At 40.3% G+C, this 20,977-nt stretch overlaps 1 protein-coding gene across 2 annotated transcripts; it reads left to right on the plus strand.

The window, feature by feature from the left end:
• The first annotated feature begins 13,543 nt into the window (after nucleotides 1-13,543).
• On the plus strand, nucleotides 13,544-20,962 carry LOC110499126 (chromobox protein homolog 1). Of its 2 annotated transcripts, none has more exons than XM_021576051.2 (6): nucleotides 13,544-14,013; nucleotides 15,000-15,086; nucleotides 19,270-19,495; nucleotides 19,627-19,789; nucleotides 19,873-19,967; nucleotides 20,235-20,962. In XM_021576051.2, the coding sequence occupies exons 2-6, from the start codon at nucleotides 15,029-15,031 to the stop codon at nucleotides 20,377-20,379; spliced, it is 687 nt and encodes a 228-aa protein (XP_021431726.1). In that variant the 5' UTR covers nucleotides 13,544-14,013; nucleotides 15,000-15,028; the 3' UTR covers nucleotides 20,380-20,962. The 2 variants fall into 2 exon arrangements, with proteins under 2 accessions (XP_021431726.1, XP_021431727.1); XM_021576052.2 differs by having other exon boundaries at nucleotides 19,318-19,495.
• Nucleotides 20,963-20,977: the final 15 nt, after the last annotated feature.

Consider the following 20,977-nt stretch of genomic DNA (forward strand, 5'->3'; position numbering starts at 1 on the left):
TTTTATTTTCTTCTTCGGTATCATGGCGTTTGAACATTTTGTTTGTGCATGCCGCCACCTACTGTGCGGTAGTGTGCATTCAATCAAATCAAAATGTATTTGTCAAATGCGCCGAATGCAACACGTGTAGACCTTACAGTGACCTTACAATGAAATACTTACTTACAAGCCCTTAACCAACAATGCATTTAAGAAAAGTATGTATTAAGAAAGTATTTACTAAAATAAACTGAAGTAAAAAAAAACTAAAATTAAAAAATTAAAAAGGAGAAAATAGCTTGCTGCTACATTACCATAAACATTGCACCTGAAACAACGCAGTTAACTGATATTGCCTGTCAGAGTCTGACTCAAAGAGTCATGGATTTTTGGAATCCTTTAGAATAAGTGTCATGTTGTGTATACTTTGTAAATTAAGAATTAGTGTGAAAATAATGGAAAATGTTCACAATTATGAATGTATTTTATAATACTTAGCATACAAAGAATAATCAAAAGTATTTATGTAAGATATGTGATGTATGTGTTCATTCTTTATTTTTTCAAGCCTAAATGGTCAACAGGGTTTTTTTTGGTGTGCACTCCTATCATTTATTGCAATTATGTATGGTGCAATATGTACTGTATGTCCAATATGAAAAAACCTACTGCATTTAAGCTGATTGGCAACTCTTTAAGAGTGACTAAATGAGCAGAGAAGCGTTCTGGATAAGTTGCAGGGGTTTGATCTTACAAGCGGGGAGCCCAGCCAACAGCGAGTTGCAGTAGTCCAGACAGGAGATGACACGTGCCTGGATTAAGACCTGCACTGCTTCCTGTGAGAGGGTAGGGTTGTTTTTGCCTTAGCACTACACAGCTGATTCAAATGATCAACTCATCAATCTTCAAGTGGTATTTATGTATTCATTTGTGATGCTATCCTTGATATGATCCTGCTATTGACACATGCTACACATGCACATGTGTGTGTGCACATGCATCTATCTATCCAATGGTATCATGATGTGTTGTAAGGGATATTATATTTGAGTAATCCACAATGACCTGGTGATGTAAAAGTCTAATGACATTATCTTCAATATTCCTACAGATACCTTGTAACTGGAGATTCCTCAAAATGATTGCCTACAGTTGCCATGTAGGGCACTGCAAGGTTGGGTGACCAGGGCCATCTGGGACTGCCTCTTGGGGGAATTAAGGCATGTGAAGGTTACCTGTGTCCTGCATAACTTCATGAGGATGGACACGAGGAACAGGGGGGGGGGTCTGCAGCTCGCCGTGTGCCAGAGGAGGAGTCTGCTGCTCTGCAGGATGTTTCAAGGATGGGGTCCAACAACGCACAAGCGAGGCAATCTGTGTGCGGGAGATCTTCACCTCCTACTTTGAAGAGGGTGCTGTTCCCTGGTAACAACATAGACTACACTATGCACAACCAAAGGCTCTTTATAAGCCTTCCACATTGCAATAAGAGTATTCTTCCATTTACTTAGCTATGTCAACTGCAATTATTCAATTCCCAGTTTCTCTCCCTTGGATATCTACTCGGGTGAGGGTTCTGTTTAGGTAAGGGTGTGATGTCTGTACAAGAACAGTCTATTTTAAGTCACCATATTGAAAAAAATAAAAAATTAATTAGACACCCTATAACCTACACACCAGCAGCGGTCAGTGATGTTTAAGATTGGGGAGACCGATTAATCTTTTAAAATCTTATTTTTTATTTTTTCTTGAACATGGACTTATTTCTATTACAGCATATTGGATGATTGTCATTCATATTCCGTTCACTCAGTTCAATGTAACAGCGATAGGTTTACGCTATTAGATGATACTCAAATGTTCCCTATACCCATCATGAGGTTGCTACAACCTAGCCTATGAATTCAAGTTTACAATGTACAGTTGAAGTCAGAAGTTTACATGCACCTTAGCCAAATACATTTAAACTCAGTTTTTCACAATTCCTGACATTTAATCCTAGTAAAAATTCCCTGTCTAAGGCCAGTTAGGATCACTGCTTTATTTTAAGAATGTGAAATGTCAGAATAATAGTAGAGAGAATGATTTATTTCAGCTTTTGTTTCTTTCATCACATTCCCAGTGGGTCAGAAGTTTACATACACTCAACTAGTATTTGGTAGCATTGCCTTTAAATTGTTTAACTTGGGTCAAACATTTCAGGTAGTCTTCCACAAACTTCCCACAATAAGTTGGGTGAATTTTGGCCCATTCCTCCTGACAAAGCTGGTGTAACTGAGTCAGGTTTGTAGGCCTCCGTGCTCGCACACGCTTTTTCAGTTCTGCCCACACATTTCTATAGGGTTGAAGTCAGGGCTATGTGATGGCCACTCCAATACCTTCACTTGGTTGTCTTTAAGCCATTTTGCCACAACTTTGGAAGTATGCTTGGGGTCATTATCCATTTGGAAGACCCATTTGCAACAAAGCTTTAACTTCCTGGCTGATGTCTTGAGATGTTGCTTCAATATATCCACATAATTGTCCTCCCTCATGAGGCCATCTATTTTGTGAAGTGCACCAGTCCCTCCTGCAGCAAAGCACTCCCACAACAGTTGAAGCTGCCACCCCCGTGCTTCACGGTTGGGATGGTGTTCTTTGGCTTGCAAGGCTCCCCTTTTTCCTCCAAACATAATGGTGGTCATTATGGCCAAACAGTTCTATTTTTGTTTCATCAGACCAGAGGACATTTCTCCAAAAAGTACCATCCCATATGCAGTTGCAAACCGTAATCTAGCTTTTTTATGGAGGTTTTGGAGCAGTGGCTTCTTCCTTGCTGAGCGGCCTTTCAAGGAATGTTGATTTAGGACTCTTTACAGTGGATATAGATACTTTTGTGCCTGTTTCCTCCAGCATCTTCACAAGGTCCTTTGCTGTTGTTCTGGGATTGATTTGCAAGTTTCGCACCAAAGTACGTTAATCTGTAGGAGACAGAACGCGTCTTCTTCCTGAGCGGTATCATATTTTTGTATTTTTTATATAGCCCTTCGTACATCAGCTGATATCTCAAAGTGCTGTACAGAAACCCAGCCTAAAACCCCAAACAGCAAGCAATGCAGGTGTAGAAGCATGGTGGCTAGGAAAAACTCCCTAGAAAGGCCTAAACCTAGGAAGAAACCTAGAGAGGAACCAGGCTATGTGGGGTGGCCAGTCCTCTTCTGGCTGTGCCGGGTGGAGATTATAACAGAACATGGCCAAGATGTTTAAATGTTCATAAATGACCAGCATGGTCCAATAATAATAAGGCAGAACAGTTGAAACTGGAGCAGCAGCACGGCCAGGTGGGCTGGGGACAGCAAGGAGTCATCATGTCAGGTAGTCCTGAGGCATGGTCCTAGGGCTCAGGTCCTCCGAGAGAGAGAAAGAAAGAGAGAAAGAGAGAATTAGAGAAAGCACACTTAAATTCACACAGGACACCGAATAGGACAGGAGAAGTACTCCAGATATAACAAACTGACCCTAGCCCCCCGACACATAAACTACTGCAGGATAAATACTGGAGGCTGAGACAGGAGGGGTCAGGAGACACTGTGGCCCCATCCGAGGACACCCCCGGACAGGGCCAAACAGGAAGGATATAACCCCACCCACTTTGCCAAAGCACAGCCCCCACACCACTAGAGGGATATCTTCAACCACCAACTTACCATCCTGAGACAAGGCTGAGTATAGCCCACAAAGATCTCCGCCACGGCACAACCCAAGGGGGGGAGGGGCGCCAACCCAGACAGGACGATCACATCAGTGACTCAACCCACTCAGGTGATGCACCCCTCCCAGGGACGGTATGAGAGAGCCCCAGTAAGCCAGTGACTCAGTCCCTGTAATAGGGTTAGAGGCAGAGAATCCCAGTGGAAAGAAGAGAACCGGCCAGGCAGAGACAGCAAGGGCGGTTCGTTGCTCCAGAGCCTTTCCGTTCACCTTCCCACTCCTGGGCCAAAAAACACTCAAATATGACCCACTGAAGAGATGAGTCTTCAGTAAAGACTTAAAGGTTGAGACCGAGTTTGACAGGGCTCTGACATGGGTAGGCAGACCGTTCCATAAAAATGGAGCTCTATAGGAGAAAGCCCTGCCTCCAGCTGTTTGCTTAGAAATTCTAGGGACAATTAGGAGGCCTGCGTCTTGTGACTTGTAGAATACGTGTAGGTATGTACGGCAGGACCAAATCAGAGAGATAGGTAGGAGCAAGCCCATGTAATGCTTTGTAGGTTAGCAGTAAAACCTTGAAATCAGCCCTTGCTTTGACAGGAAGCCAGTGTAGGGAGGCTAGCACTGGAGTAATATGATCAAATTTTTTGGTTCTAGTCAGGATTCTAACACTAACTGAAGTTTATTTAGTGCTTTATCCGGGTAGCCGGAAAGTAGAGCATTGCAGTAGTCTAACCTAGAAGTGACAAAAGCATGGCTTAATTTTTCTGCATCATTTTTGGACAGAAAGTTTCTGATTTTTGCAATGTTACGTAGATGGAAAAAAGCTGTCCTTGAAATGGTCTTGATATGTTCTTCAGGGTCCAGAGTAACGCCGAGGTCCTTCACAGTTTTATTTGAGACGACTGTACAACCATTAAGATTAATTGTCAGATTCAACAGAAGATCTCTTTGTTTCTTGGGACCTAGAACAAGCATCTCTGTTTTGTCCGAGTTTAAAAGTAGAAAGTTTGCAGCCATCCACTTCCTTATGTCTGAAACACATGCTTCTAGCGAGGGCAATTTTGGGGCTTCACCATGTTTCATTGAAATGTACAGCTGTGTGTCATCCGCATAGCAGTGAAAGTTAACATTATGTTTTCGAATGACATCCCCAAGAGGTAAAATATATAGTGAAAACAATAGTGGTCCTAAAACGGAACACCAAAATTTACAGTTGATTTGTCAGAGGACAAACCATTCACAGAGACAAACTGATATCTTTCCGACAGATAAGATCTAAACCAGGCAAGAACTTGTCCGTGTAGACCAATTTGGGTTTCCAATCTCTCCAAAAGAATGTGGTGATCGATGGTATCAAAAGCAGCACTAAGGTCTAGGAGCACGAGGACAGATGCAGAGCCTCGGTCTGATGCCATTAAAAGGTAATTTACCACCTTCACAAGTGCAGTCTCAGTGCTATGATGGGGTCTAAAACCAGACTGAAGCATTTCGTATACATTGTTTGTCTTCAGGAAGGCAGTGAGTTGCTGCGCAACAGCCTTTTCTAACATTTTTGAGAGGAATGGAAGATTCGATATAGGCCGATAGTTTTTTATATTTTCTGGGTCAAGGTTTGGCTTTATTACTGCCACTTTTAGTGAGTTTGGTGTTCAATATAGGAGGTCAAATCACAGGAAGCAGCTCTTTCAGTAGTTTAGTTGGAATAGGGTCTAGTATGCAGCTTGAAGGTTTAGAGGCCATGATTATTTTCATCATTGTGTACAGAGATATAGTACTAAAACACTTGAGCGTCTCTCTTGATCCTAGGTCCTGGCGGAGTTGTGCAGACTCAGGACAACTGAGCTTTGAAGGAATACGCAGATTTAAAGAGGAGTCCGTAATTTGCTTTCTAATAATCATGATCTTTTCCTCAAAGAAGTTCATGAATTTATCACTGCTAAAGTGAAAGCCATCCTCTCTTGGGGAATGCTGCTTTTTAGTTAGCTTTGCGACAGTATCAAAAAGGAATTTCGGATTGTTCTTATTTTCCTCAATTAAGTTGGAAAAATAGGATGATCGAGCAGCAGTAAGGGCTCTTCGGTTTCCAAGCTAGTCGGAAGACTTCCAGTTTGGTGTGGCGCCATTTCCGTTCCAATTTTCTGGAAGCTTGTTTCAGAGCTCGGGTATTTTCTGTGTATGACGGCTGTGCGGTCCCATGGTGTTTATACTTGCAGATGAACGTGGTACCTTCAGGCGTTTGTAAATTGCTCCCAATGATGAACCAGACTTGTGGAGGTCTACAATTTTTGCTGATTTCTTTTGATTTTCCCATGATTTCAAGCAAAGAGGCACTGAGTTTGTAGGTAGGTCTTGAAATACATCCACAGGAACATTGCCAATGGACTCAAATAATGTCAATTAGCCTATCAGAAGCTTCTAAAGCCATGACATCATTTTTGGAATTTTCCAAGCTGTTTAAAGGCACAGTCAATTTAGTGTATGTAAACTTCTGAACCACTGGAATTGTGATACAGGGAATTATAAGTGAAATAACCTGTCATTAAAAAATTGTTGGAAAAATTACTTGTCATGCACAAAGTAGATGTCCTAACCGACTTGCCAAAACTATAGTTTGTTTATAAGAAATTTGTGGAGTGGTTGAAAAACCTAGTTTTTAAAACTTCCGACTTCAACTGTAGGTGCACACATGGACAGATGATGACATTCAATACCGCCTTGCACACTCATGCCTGCATCTAGCTGATATAGGATGTAATTATTAGTCCAGTTGCAAACAAGAGTTTCTATTAAATTCAAGTATGTTTATCTTCTGTTTAAAGAAACGTTGTATACGAATGTATACACCCCTGATCACGCGTAAACACACAGCCACGTCTATTCCTTCTCACCTCCATGTGCTCTCCTCTTCTCACCTCTTCCCTTCGCTTGTGGACTTCAATTCACAACACATAAGCTGTATGTGACCAGGTGAAAAAACCTTTCCAGGCCAAACCGCTGGGTTGGGTTGTTATTGGAGAGAGTCATAGTCTTAAATAATTTTCCATACACAGTCTTTGCCTGTATTCATGCTAGTGAGGGCCGGGAATCCACTCTCACATAGGTACGTGGTTGCAAAGGGCGATTTGCCAAGGCAGGATACTCTGAGCGCAGCCCTATGTGAAATCTGGCAGTGGCTTCTGATGTAAATAAAATGTTCACAGAACCGCTTGTTGCAATTTCGATGAGGCTCTCTTGTTCATATGTGTTCATATTGTTCATATGTTCATATATAAGTGGACTGGAGGCTGGGCATTAAATAACGAATCCAGTTGTTTGTGACATCCGTTTTGGGAAAGTAATTGCGCACCCAGCTCACTCGTGCTTGAGTTCATAAGCACACACAAAAATTCATACAATGATGGAAATACCTGTGTGTTGTCCTTGTTAATGCAGACAGAGAAGAGCTCTAACTTCTTAATCATAGCCTCAATTTTGTCCCGCACATTGAGTATAGTTGCGGAGAGTCTCTGTAATCCTAGATTCAGATCATTCAGGCGAGAAAAAACATCACCCAGATAGGCCCGTCGTGTGAAAACTTGTCTCTCAATTTAAAAAAAAACATGTAAGTACTTTGCCCCTTGATAACCAGTATGTTGTAAAAGCGTTACATGGTCACTGCCCATATCATTGCATAGTGCAGAAAATACACGAGTTCAGGGCCTAGCTTTAACAAAGTGAACCATTTTCACTGTAGTGTCCAAAACGTCTTTGAAGCTGTCAGGCATTCGCTTGGCAGCAAGAGCCTCTCGGATGCTGCAGTGTACCCAAGTGGCGTCGGGAGCAACTGCTTGCGTTACCACTTCCATATGTCTACCTGTCATGGCTTTTCAGCCATCAGTACAGATACCAACACATCTTGACCACCAAGTCCATTTGATGACACAAAGCTGTCCAGTACTTTAAAAATATCCTCTCCTGTTGTCCTGGTTTCCAGTGGTTTGCAGAAGAGGATGTCTTCTTAAGATGCAGTTTTAAGAAAAATACCTAAAAACAAGTTTTAAAAAAAGTAACAAATAATAAAAGAGCAGCAGTAGAATAACAATAGCGAGGTTATATACACTGGTTAGTTGAGGTAATATGTACATGTAGGTGGAGTTATTAAAGTGACTATGCATAAATAACAGAGTAGCAGCAGGGAGGGGATGGGCAATGCAAATAGTCTGGGTTTGCCATTTTTCACCACTTCCCACAACGCGTTTGCGGTGACTGAAAATGAATAGGAAGCGGTGTTTCACGGGGCATTATGGTCAAGGGAAGTGACTTCCCAATGATTCCAGATAGTTTATTGCTTGTTTTTGCTTGCTTTTCAGTTATTTTTTTATACACACTGCTCAAAAAAATAAAGGGAACACTAAAATAACACATCCTAGATCTGAATGAATGAAATATTCTTATTAAATACTTTTTTCTTTACATAGTTGAATGTGCTGACAACAAAATCACACAAAAATTATCAATGGAAATCAAATTCATCAACCCATGGAGGTCTGGATTTGGAGTCACACTCAAAATTAAAGAGGAAAACCACACTACAGGCTGATCCAACTTTGATGTAATGTCCTTAAAACAAGCCAAAATGAGACTCAGTAGTGTGTGTGGCCTCCACGTGCCTGTATGACCTCCCTACAACGCCTGGGCATGCTCCTGATGAGGTGGCGGATGGTCTCCTGAGGGATCTCCTCCCAGACCTGGACTAAAGCACCCGCCAACTCCTGGACAGTCTGTGGTGCAACTGGATGGTGGATGGAGCGAGACATGATGTCCCAGATGTGCTCAATTGGATTCAGGACTGGGTGGGCCAGTCCATAGCATCAATGCCTTCCTCTTGCAGGAACAGCTGACACACTCCAGCCACATGAGGTCTAGCATTGTCTTGCATTAGGAGGAACCCAGGGCCAACCGCACCAGCATATGGTCTCACAAGGGGTCTGAGGATCTCATCTCGGTACCTAATGGCAGTCAGGCTACCTCTGGCGAGCACATGGAGGGCTGTACGGCCCCCCAAATAAATGCCACCCCACACCATGACTGACCCATCGCCAAACCGGTCATGCTGGAGGATGTTGCAGGCAGCAGAACGTTCTCCACGGCGTCTCCAGACTCTGTCACGTCTGTCACATGCTCAGTGTGAACCTGCTTTCATCTGTGAAGAGCACAGTGGCGGATTTGCCAATCTTGGTGTTCTCTGGCAAATGCCAAATGTCCTGCACGGTGTTGGGCTGTAAGCACCACCCCCACCTGTGGACATCGGGCCCTCATACTACCCTCATTGAGTCTGTTTCTGACCATTTGAGGAGACACATGCACATTTGTGGCCTGCTGGAGGTCATTTTGCAGGGCTCTGGCAGTGCTCCTCCTGCTCCTCCTTGCACAAAGGCGGAGGTAGCGGTCCTGCTGCTGGGTTGTTGCCCTCCTACGGCCTCCTCCACGTCTCCTGATGTACTGGCCTGTCTCCTGGTAGCGCATCCATGCTCTGGACACTACGCTGACAGACACAGCAAAACTTCTTGCCACAGCTCGCATTGATGTGCCATCCTGGATGAGCTGCACTACCTGAGCCACTTGTGTGGGTTGTAGACTCTGTCTCATGCTACCACTAGAGTGAAAGCACCGCCAGCATTCAAAAGTGACCAAAATTTCAGCCAGGAAGCATAAGAACTGAGAAGTGGTCTGTGGTCACCACCTGCACTCCTTTATTGGGGGTGTCTTGCTAATTGCCTATAATTTCCACCTGTTGTCTATTCCATTTGCACAACAGCATGTGAAATTTATTGTCAATCAGTGTTGCTTCCTAAGTGTACAGTTTGAGTGTACAGTTTACATTGTGTTGTTTAAGTGTTCCCTTTATTTTTTTGAGCAGTGTATATTTTTTAAATTCAAAATACAGATCAACAATTTACATTGTTACATCATACAAAACAGAATGCAGGTATTAATGAGAAAATACTAAAACACAAAAAAATTGATGAAGTAATAAAAAATTATAGAAACATAATGTTTCAGGAAAATGTTATTCACCAGGGTAAATGCTTTAATAAGGTAGTTAATAGTAACATATATCCTTCATGTCGAAAACATGGGTAGTGTTCGTAATGGTAAATAAGTATTTTTCAAGTTTTTCCCAAAATTCTGACACAAATTACCATTCAAATAACAAGTGAGACAGGTGTGTTTTCTGTGAAAAAAGTGAGAATCTACCATCAATAGCCATACATTTGGATAACATAGAATTACATGGATATATCTTATGTAAAACTTTGAAGTGCACTTCCTTAACTTTGTTTGGTATACAATATTTGTAAGGCCTTAACCGTGCATTTTTCCAGACAATGTCAGGAATAAGCATGTTCCAGAAAAATGTTCCTCTCGGTGGAAGTTGGTTTTGTAAATGAAGAATTTGTCTTATATATTTATTACAAAAAGATTTCTCAAGTAAGCCCACGCTTTCCAATCTGAGTTCTGGATAAGCTTTGTGATCATTACCAAAGCTAAGATGAGTTTTCATTAGTGTAGTTGGACCACTGGGAACGGGTTTGATCACAGAAATAAACTATCTGAAAGGTATTGGAAACTCTTTCAATGTTATAAATTGTTCATATGTAAGAATATTACCCCTGTTGTCGAAAACATCAAGAACAAAGTCAATATTCCTCTCATGCCTGCTGGGGTAGAACAATGACTTATTCCTTACAGTTATGTCTGAATTATTCCACAAAAGAGCATTATGTTGGGAAAATTTGAGCAGGATGCATATTTTCCAGGCCATTAAAGCTTGTTGGTTAAACCTAGCCAATTTAGCGGGAAATCTTTCAGGAATATAATTACATTAAAAAAAACTGAAGACCTCCCAATTTATTAAATACAGGTATGAGTTACTTGAATCTATGGAGAAACATATATTTCATTGGTTATCTAAATTTGCCAATTCGTTATTATTGATAGGAGGGGACTTTAACATTACTATAGATAATTAAACTGATAGATGGCCCCCAGGTAGGCCGACCAATCAGAATTTGGGTTTAATACTTTTTATGGAAAGGTTTGAACTTACTGATATATGGAGAGAGAGGTTTCCGGCCGACAGATCATTCACTTGGAGTAACAAAACAGGTACAAGACAATCCAGAATAGATTTTTGGCTTATATCCAAATGTATTGATAGTGAGTGTGTTACTACAAATATTTGTACTACTCCCTTTTACATTGATATCAAAATATTTACCCCTGATACTAACCTTGGTAGAGCATCCTACTGGAAGCTAAGTAGCTCATTGTTAAATAATGATGAAGTTCAATTTGAGGTTAAAGATCTGCTCTCACACTTTTGGGAAAGGGCTTGTGAAGAAAAATCTTATTGCAAGAACTGAGAGCTCTTTAAATTTGAGGTGTCCAAATACCTTAGAAATGTATGGTAGTAATCTTGCTAAGACCAGAAGAGCTGAGGAGGAAAAGGTGATCATTAAGATATCTTCCCTTTCTCAGAGATCCCAAGCCGACCTCTCAGAGGAGGAGAAGATGGAACTAATTGAGTTACAAAATAAACTGGATAATATATATAGATTAAAAGCAGAAGGAGCCTTTATTAGATCTAGGAAAAAATGGATTGAGGAGGGAGAACAGAATTCATCCTATTTCTTTAGACTTGAGAAATGTTACTCTAAAAATAACACTATCCATAAGTTAAACATTGATGGTGTTATTACAGATGACCAAAAATTAATCGCTAAATACTGTAGCAGTTTTTACAGAAAATTGTACAGCTCTACGTAATGTCAGGAATCGACAGATATGTTTTTTAACTCACTGAATAATGTTCACTCTATCAGTGATATAGAATCTAAACAGTGTGATGAACCCATCAAAGTTTAATAGATTATAGAGTCTATCAAACATCTAAAGAACAATAAATCACCAGGTGTTGATGGAATTACATCAGAATTTTACAAATTATTTTTTGAGCAAGTAGCTCCCTTCCTATTTGAAGTCTTTTTTTTAGAGAGTATTAAAAACAATCTTCTCCCTCCTACAATGAGTCAGGGGTTAATAACACAGATACCTAAGCCTAAAAAATAAGTGCTGCTCATCGATAACTGGTGTCCAATTTGTCTTCTTAATAATGACTATAAGATATTAGCCTTAATACTTGCAAAAATAATTAAAGAAGTCCTAGATGCAATCATTGATGAAACACAGTCTGGCTTCATGAGGAACAGACATATTTCTAACAATGTCAGACTAGTATTAGACATACTTGACTACTCAGACCTAATAACTTCATATTATTTTTTTGATTTTTATAAAGCATTTAACACAGTAGAGCATCAGTTTCTCTTCCACTCCCTTGAGAGAAATGGCTTTGGGGATTTCTTTCTGTAAGGCTATTAAGATTCTATGCAAATGGTAACAGCTCTATCAAATTGAAATATGGCACCTCACCTAGATTTGAGTTAAAGAGAGGAATTAGGCAAGGTTGTCCTATCTCACCGTACCTGTTTTTATTAATCACCCAACTTCTTGCAAATTCTTAAAATAATAGTTTTGTACAAGGTATTTCCATAGCTGGTAAAGAAATGATTATAAGCCAGCTGGCTGATGATACTACACCTTTTCTGAAAGACGCTAACCAAATTCCCATATCGATCAATGTGATACAATCCTTTTCCAAAGCATCTGGTCTATATCTTAACATTAATAAATGTGAACTCATAGCTGTCAAAGATTGTGTGACACCTTCATATTATGGTATTCCAGTAAAAGAAGAACTTACATATTTAGGCATAACCATTACAAAGGATCAAAAGTCTAGAGGCTTACTAAATTTGAACCCTCTTATTAAAAATACCCAGAAGAAGCTAAATCAATGGCTACAGAGGGACTTATCTTTAAAAGGTAGAGTCCTAATAACCAAGGCCGAAGGTATCTCTAGACTAACATATGGCTATCTTTATATCTTGACAGTAAAATAAGCAAGGAGATAGGAACGTGTCAAGACCTGACCCTCAGAGCCTACCTTCTATTGACCCTGTTGACTCATCAGTAGGAAAGATTTGTTTCTCTTTTGGTCCATTCAACAACAGAGCGATACGAACATTGTTTCAGCAGGATGTTGTACCTTATGTCATGCCTTATTGGAATGGATAATGATAATATATGTTGGAAAAAAGTTGGGATGTTGCCACACACATACCTAATTGTTAACCAAATTAAGATTTAAATTATTCATAAATATTATCCTGCCAACCACTAAATGAAGTAGTTGAAGGAAAATATCAACTCAAATTGCTCCTTTTGTAATGACCACCCAGAAACAGTGTTGCATCTTTTTTGGCATTGTATTCATGTAAGAAAACTGTGGCAAGACATCAGTAGATTTCTAATTTAACACATTTATGAAGATTTTACACTATTGTGGAGAGATGTACTGCTTGGATTCTTTACAAACGATAGAAATAAGCTGAAACATTTTTATGTAATTAATTTCATTATTCTTTTGGCCAAATTTCATATACACAAATGTAAATTTACAAACAACAAAACACATTTTCTTACCCTACAAAAATAAATTGAACTGTATTTTAAGACAGTTAAATACTGTACTAACAAAAAAGCTGTTAGAATTGTAAGTGTATGTATATCCCTTAAGGTCCTTGTGTAATTGTAATGTGATATTGTACCCCCTAGCTCGATTGTCCATTGTATATAATCTATATATTGTGTTCTCTCATGTACTTTCTGTATTGATTTGTTGTTAATAAAATAAAAAAAAATAAAGAGAGAGAGGTATTTCCGTTAAATAAAATCAGACGTTAGCCGCGACGTTATATCCGTTTCCGGGCAAACTAAAATAATTTAGTTTTATTAAATTACAAACTCGCCCGTTTTCCTTCATGTTAAATGTTATATCACCGACACTCTTGTTATGGACAGGATACAATTATTCGCATTCAGAAGAAAATGCTGGGTTGTTCGAGGGGGGCGGATAGATACCTCGCTCGTACGCTTCAGCTCGACCGACTAGCTAATCTCTACAGCATCTGAGAAACCTAGCCAGCTAGCTACACGAGAACTTGTTTCTTCGAGAAATCCACACAATGTGGAATCGATGCACGTGTATAAACGTAGTTTTTTAAAAATCGGACATTAAGGGGGGCGGACACGATCTATTTAGCTTACGCAAGCTCATATTTGATTTAATATAATAAACGAAACTGATTTATATAAGAAAATATAAAACAAGTTATTTTTCTGTCTCAGCATCATTTAAAGACAGACTGTTTTCACTATCGAATAACTCGTTTTGAGGTGAGTTAACGTTCCATGAATTATATCCTTGCTCTCTTAACGTTAGCTACCTGCACATTTGTGTTGGGAAATAGTTTCTAGCTACTGTTATATAGCGACAGCTTGTATCTAGCTACGGAAAGATAATATACAATGCATGTCCATATACATTGCGTCTTTGTTAGATTGCTTAGCTAGATAGCTAACACATTAAGAATGTGCATGCTAGCGTAGTAACGCTGCTTTTGTTTTCTTTTTAAATCAATATGGAGGAGAGTGGCGTGTATACTAGAAGTGGAGAGAGAGCTCGCCCGAGTCGCTGCTGGTCCATGACCATGACTCTAATGCTGGCTAATAGCTAGTTAACGTTAAACAGTTAAATAAACACAGGCAGCAAGCTAGACTGCTAACTGAGAGTTTTCAACCCATCTTTGGCTAACTGATCATTATTTGCATTTGCAAATGACCAAATCATTTTTTAACGATCTTTGACTTTGGTATCACCTCCTATTGTAAGCGGTAGCTAGCAAGCCCTCCGATTGTTTACAGATTGAAGAATGTGTGTTAATGCACCATCTCCTGCATGATTGCCACGGCAATTAAAATTGGAACTGCCAGTGGCCAACCTATCCATAGTCTTTGACTTCTATTGAGCGCTGTGCTCATTGGATGTTTGAAATTTGCGCACTGGTCTCTTGCTGGACATCCCTTTGAATTATCTACCCCCCAAAATAACAAAATACTGTGACATTAGGCATAGTAAACCTGTAATAACCAAGTTCTTACATTATTTTTTACTCACCTATGCAAAGGGCCCCTGATAGAGAACTGGAAACAAGACTGTAACTACCAATTGGAAATTGGGGAGAAAGGGGTAAAACGTACAAAGAAATGTATATATAGACATGTAGCCACTGATGATTCGCCTTCTCTCCAATGCTATTTTGTTTCCTGTCTACCTTTTATTGATTCCTGATCCTCATTGCCCTATTCTTGACTTTGACCAGGAACAACTGTTGGTCCCACGGTCTACCTGATGAGTATGAGCGAGATTACAGAACCTTCTAATGATGATGCTCCCACTCTTACTGAAGGTCTTATAACATTTTTCATATTTCATATATACAATGTCACTGTTTCGTCTGTGTGGGGTAAGGGATCACATGTTTTTGCAAAACTCAAGCTGCTATTTCTACTTACAAATATACTTCTGCAGCAATGGGTAAACATAGACGTTTATCATTTATGTGTGGCACTCAGTGTTGTGAGTTTCCCATCTACCTCTCATTTGTTTAACTGAATTACAGTATATCAATTCAGAAGGTGAGGCTATTTGTCTCACAAGATGCCATAGAACAGGGCTCTCCAACCCTGTTCCTGGAGAGCTACCACCCTGTGGGTTTTCAATATAACCCCAGTTGTAAGTAACCTGATTCAGTTTATCAACAAGCTAATTATAAGTATTAGGTGTTTGATTGAGGTTGGAGTGAAAACCTACAAGATGTTAGCTCTCTGGGACCAGGGTTGGAGAGCCTTGCCATATAACTTAGCATTTGTAGGCTTTAAAGGGACAATCTGCAGTTGCTACTTCCATTTTTGATAAAGATGAGCAAAAAAAACGGTATAAAATAAATAATAAACACTGAGCTGTTGTATCCTCAAAAAAAAAAGTGAAATTATTTTATACAAATACAATTGCTTAGAGGTTTTGTTAAACATGTAGTAGAAAATACATTTAGAAAAAGAAAGAGGTCAAAATTATTAGCACCCCTGTTTTCAATACCCTAGCACCCTCTTGTGAGGATAACGGCACTGAGCCTTTTTCTAAAATATGAGATTGGAGAACACATTGGGAGGTGTCTTAGACCAATCCTCCATTACGAATCTTCCCAGATCCTTGATATTCTTTGTCTGCCTTATGGACGGCCCTCTTCAAAATCAAACCACAGGTTTACAACGGGTTCATGTCCAGAGACTGAGATGGCCATTGCGAAATGTAGTTTTTTTGTCGGGGGGGGAGTTAACCATTTCTTTTTGGATTTTGATATGTTCTTGGGGTTATTATCACAAACAAATGTAAACACAGTTGTCTTGAAATCACCACAAATCCAGAGGAGGCCAGACTTAGATGGCAAAGTTTGACAATTTGCCCATGAGAGACTGCCTGTTCAAGTGAGCACAACAAGGTGAGTCCAAAAATGAGTTGTACGCTGCTGCATAAATAATATACCAGAGAGGTGTGTACAGTGCCTTGCGAAAGTATTCGGCCCCCTTGAACTTTGCGACCTTTTGCCACATTCCAGGCTTCAAACATAAAGATATAAAACTGTATTTTTTTGTGAAGAATCAACAACAAGTGGGACACAATCATGAAGTGGAACGACATTTATTGGATATTTCAATTTTTTTTAACAAATCAAAAACTGAAAAATTGGCCGTGCAAAATTATTCAGCCCCCTTAAGTTAATACTTTGTAGCGCAACCTTTTGCTGCGATTACAGCTGTAAGTCGCTTGGGGTATGTCTCTATCAGTTTTGCACATCGAGAGACTGAAATTTTTTCCCATTCCTCCTTGCAAAACAGCTCGAGCTCAGTGAGGTTGGATGGAGAGCATTTGTGAACAGCAGTTTTCAGTTCTTTCCACAGATTCTCGATTGGATTCAGGTCTGGACTTTGACTTGGCCATTCTAACACCTGGATATGTTTATTTTTGAACCATTCCATTGTAGATTTTGCTTTATGTTTTGGATCATTGTCTTGTTGGAAGACAAATCTCCGTCCCAGTCTCAGGTCTTTTGCAGACTCCATCAGGTTTTCTTCCAGAATGGTCCTGTATTTGGCTCCATCCATCTTCCCATCAATTTTAACCATCTTCCCTGTCCCTGCTGAAGAAAAGCAGGCCCAAACCATGATGCTGCCACCACCATGTTTGACAGTGGGGATGGTGTGTTCAGGGTGATGAGCTGTGTTGCTTTTACGCCAAACATAACGTTTTGCATTGTTGCCAAAAAGTTCAATTTTGGTTTCATCTGACCAGAGCACCTTCTTCCACATGTTTGGTGTGTCTCCCAGGTGGCTTGTGGCAAACTTTAAACAACACTTTTTATGGATATCTTTAAGAAATGGCTTTCTTCTTGCCACTCTTCCATAAAGGCCAGATTTGTGCAATTTACGACTGATTGTTGTCCTATGGACAGAGTCTCCCACCTCAGCTGTAGATCTCTGCAGTTCATCCAGAGTGATCATGGGCCTCTTGGCTGCATCTCTGATCAGTCTTCTCCTTGTATGAGCTGAAAGTTTAGAGGGACGGCCAGGTCTTGGTAGATTTGCAGTGGTCTGATACTCCTTCCATTTCAATATTATCGCTTGCACAGTGCTCCTTGGGATGTTTAAAGCTTGGGAAATCTTTTTGTATCCAAATCCGTCTTTAAACTTCTTCACAACAGTATCTCGGACCTGCCTGGTGTGTTCCTTGTTCTTCATGATGCTCTCTGCGCTTTTGACGGACCTCTGAGACTATCACAGTGCAGGTGCATTTATACGGAGACTTGATTACACACAGGTGGATTGTATTTATCATCATTAGTCATTTAGGTCAACATTGGATCATTCAGAGATCCTCACTGAACTTCTGGAGAGAGTTTGCTGCACTGAAAGTAAAGGGGCTGAATAATTTTGCACGCCCAATTTTTCAGTTTTTGATTTGTTAAAAAAGTTTGAAATATCCAATAAATGTCGTTCCACTTCATGATTGTGTCCCACTTGTTGTTGATTCTTCACAAAAAAATACAGTTTTATATCTTTATGTTTGAAGCCTGAAATGTGGCAAAAGGTCGCAAAGTTCAAGGGGGCCGAATACTTTCGCAAGGCACTGTATACTGTAGCAAGGAAAGTAATACTAAGTGTATATTGTGTAGTAAGCTGTTAGTAGCTCATGTGGCTCACCCTAATAATTTGGTCTATTTTCCTCTTAATTTCGCTTACTGCAATCATTGAATATTGTAAGAGCTGTCATTGTCTGCTTATATGCCCCCTTTATTTATCCTATGGTTCTGTCCTAGCTCACTTATGTCTTAATCGAATTTACAGATTGCCTCTTATCTGCTTGTCGTCCCCTTATGCTATAGTTTGTACATCTCAATTGTCAGTAGAAACCACATTTGTTTAAGCAAGCTAGGCATATAAGCTATGTTTTTTTTGAAAGGCAGTAAATGAGGCTGAATGAACTGTTTCGCTGCCAGACAAGTCTCTGCCGATAGCCAGGTGTAGCAGCGGTAAGGTGTTGAGACTGCTGTTGGGACAGCTTTATGTAGGCCCTAACAGTTGGTGGACGGTTTGTCACCTTTATAGTGCAATTAATGTATTGTTTAGTGATGTGTAGTGGTTTTACTGGCATGCTTCCCCAACATTTTGTTTGTGTTTGCCCCACCAAGATTTACATGCCAAAATCGCCACTGGCCAGGAGGCTGAAGCTTGGCCGCAAGTGGATCTTGCAGCAAGACAATAACCCCAAGCACACATCAAATTCTACAAAGAGATGGTTAATCGACCACAAAATCAACATTTTGCAATAGCCGTCTGTCTCTGGATATGAACCCCATTGAAAACGTATTGTTTAAATTATCAGAGGGCCGCCCATAAGCGCAGATGAAGGATAGCAATATTCTGTATAGAGGAATGGTCTAAGATCCTTCCCAATGTGTTCTTCAATCTCGTCAAACATTTTAGAAAAATAATTGGTGCCGTTATCCTTGCAAGGGGAGGGTGCTGGAAAACCTGACTCCTATCTTTTAGACTTTTTTTTATGACTTGTTAAACAAAATCTTTCCCTTTTTTTTTCATACAATATTGCTCAGGATTGTTTTGCTTATCTTTATCAAGGGTGCCAATAATTTCAGTCATGACTGAATACACATTCATTCTTGAAGAATAACTTATGAATGCCTCCTTAACTCAGTTAAGCTGTCGGACCCCATCAGAACCCAAAATATGCTTGTTTTTCTCCAATGTTTGTAAACATAGTAAATGTATAGCCTCAAAACTATCATGTTTATATATTGGGTGGTCAGTCCTTGCAACCATAGCGCTGTCTATAAATTTAAGATTGGTTACATTTCTCCAGGCCCCTTCCCTTAGCTTTTTACCAAAACAGAGGCCGGAAGGCACTTTATTGTTTCAACTGGAGTTAGCCCCCTTAATGAACAGTTCAGTATAAGTGCCACCATCAACAGAGTGGGCGTTTTCTGGAGCCGTGATTTGCTGCTCCTGCACCCACAGCCGCCATTAACCCTGCACCCACAGCCATCATTCCCCCTGCACCCACAGCCCCCACCCAGTCTGAGGTGACGATGACGACACCGGCTGAGGAGATACAGGAGAAGGCGGCTGAGGATGTGGTGGCCGTGGAGGAAGAGGAAGACGAATATGTGGTGGAGAAAGTTTTGAATCGAAGGGTGGTGAAAGGGAGAGTGGAGTACCTTCTTAAGTGGAAAGGCTTTTCGGAGTGAGTCTACACAATACAGATATATATATATTTTTTATCCGTATGTGGAATGCTTGTATTGACCAAACAAAACCCCTTTTTCACTCCAATGCCATTTTCTGGCTTAATTAACACTGCTTTTGTTTCTTCAGTGATGACAACACATGGGAGCCAGAGGATAATTTGGACTGTCCCGACCTAATTGCACAGTTTCTGCAGAAACAGAAATCCGCTCATGAGTCTGTAGGCAAGAGGAAGTCTGCAGAGCCTAATGTGGAAGGAGAGGAAAGTCGACCCAAGAAGAAAAAAGACGACGTAAGTCCTAAAGACAGAAGCGTGTACACAGATGGAATCATTTAGTCTTTTTCACATTGAGTGACACTCGCCCTGTGTTTTAGCCAGAGAAACTAAGGGGCTTCACTCGAGGTTTGGACCCAGAGAGGATTATTGGCGCCACTGACTCCACTGGAGAACTCATGTTCCTCATGAAATGGTTTGTATAGCCCTTACTGCCCTATTCATTTGATTTTTTTAAAAACCTTTATGCTACTAGACCTAATCATGCAGCAGTCGCAAGTCAATGTACCTGTCAATTCACATAACCGTGTTATTTATCATGCCTATGCATCAATAAAAAAAAGTAGATCCATTGCCTTCAATCTCTTCATTCTGTGCATCCTAACCTATTTCATAGCGCCACTACAATCCACTTAAGTACTCATCCAACTCGTGGTTCTCTCTACACGGCCTGTTCTTGTAGGAAAAACTCAGATGAAGCAGACCTGGTACCAGCTAAGGAAGCAAACGTGAAGTGTCCACAGGTGGTCATATCCTTCTATGAGGAGCGGCTCACGTGGCACTCTTACCCCACAGAGGAGGAGGAGAAGAAGGACGACAAGAACTAGCCGTTTTGGAGAGAGGTATCAAGCTGGTTCTGAAGACTGTAGAGGTAGTGTCAAGGGCTTATGGGGCTCTAGGCAAAGGGTCTGAGACAAGCACGACAGCACATGGACTCCCTTTTTGGTTTAATATCACCCATCAGGTTAAAATCTCTGGATATGACCAAAGTCAATACAGGCTATGGGTTCTCTTGAGAAATCACAACCCTGGAAAAAATGTATAATGCAGTGTTAAATGTTAAGATTCACTCTAGTGACCATTTGGACACTACAAGATCATTTTCACAGGGCAGTTGACTAAGAGGTCTAGGCCTTGTACATTACTGTGTAGGCTGGTGGAAATGTTATCATTCATTGTCTTGTAAACAAGTCAACGGTGCCATTTAGTTTTATGTAAATGTTTTGTAGCTTATAGTGCAAAACAATGTTAATCTTTGCTCATTTTGTGACTGTTTTAGTGTATTGAGGTAACACATTTTTGAAAACCATGTTTTTTTTAAACTTTGCTCATTTGTCCATCTTATTCTAACATGTCATAAACAGGACTTGCTTGTCTGTTTTTGGAGAATAAACAACTTGTTACAATTGTCATCGGTCTCATACT

Source organism: Oncorhynchus mykiss, chromosome 20 (genome assembly GCF_013265735.2).
Source record: "Oncorhynchus mykiss isolate Arlee chromosome 20, USDA_OmykA_1.1, whole genome shotgun sequence".
In the NCBI taxonomy this organism is placed as follows: Eukaryota; Metazoa; Chordata; class Actinopteri; order Salmoniformes; family Salmonidae; genus Oncorhynchus; species Oncorhynchus mykiss.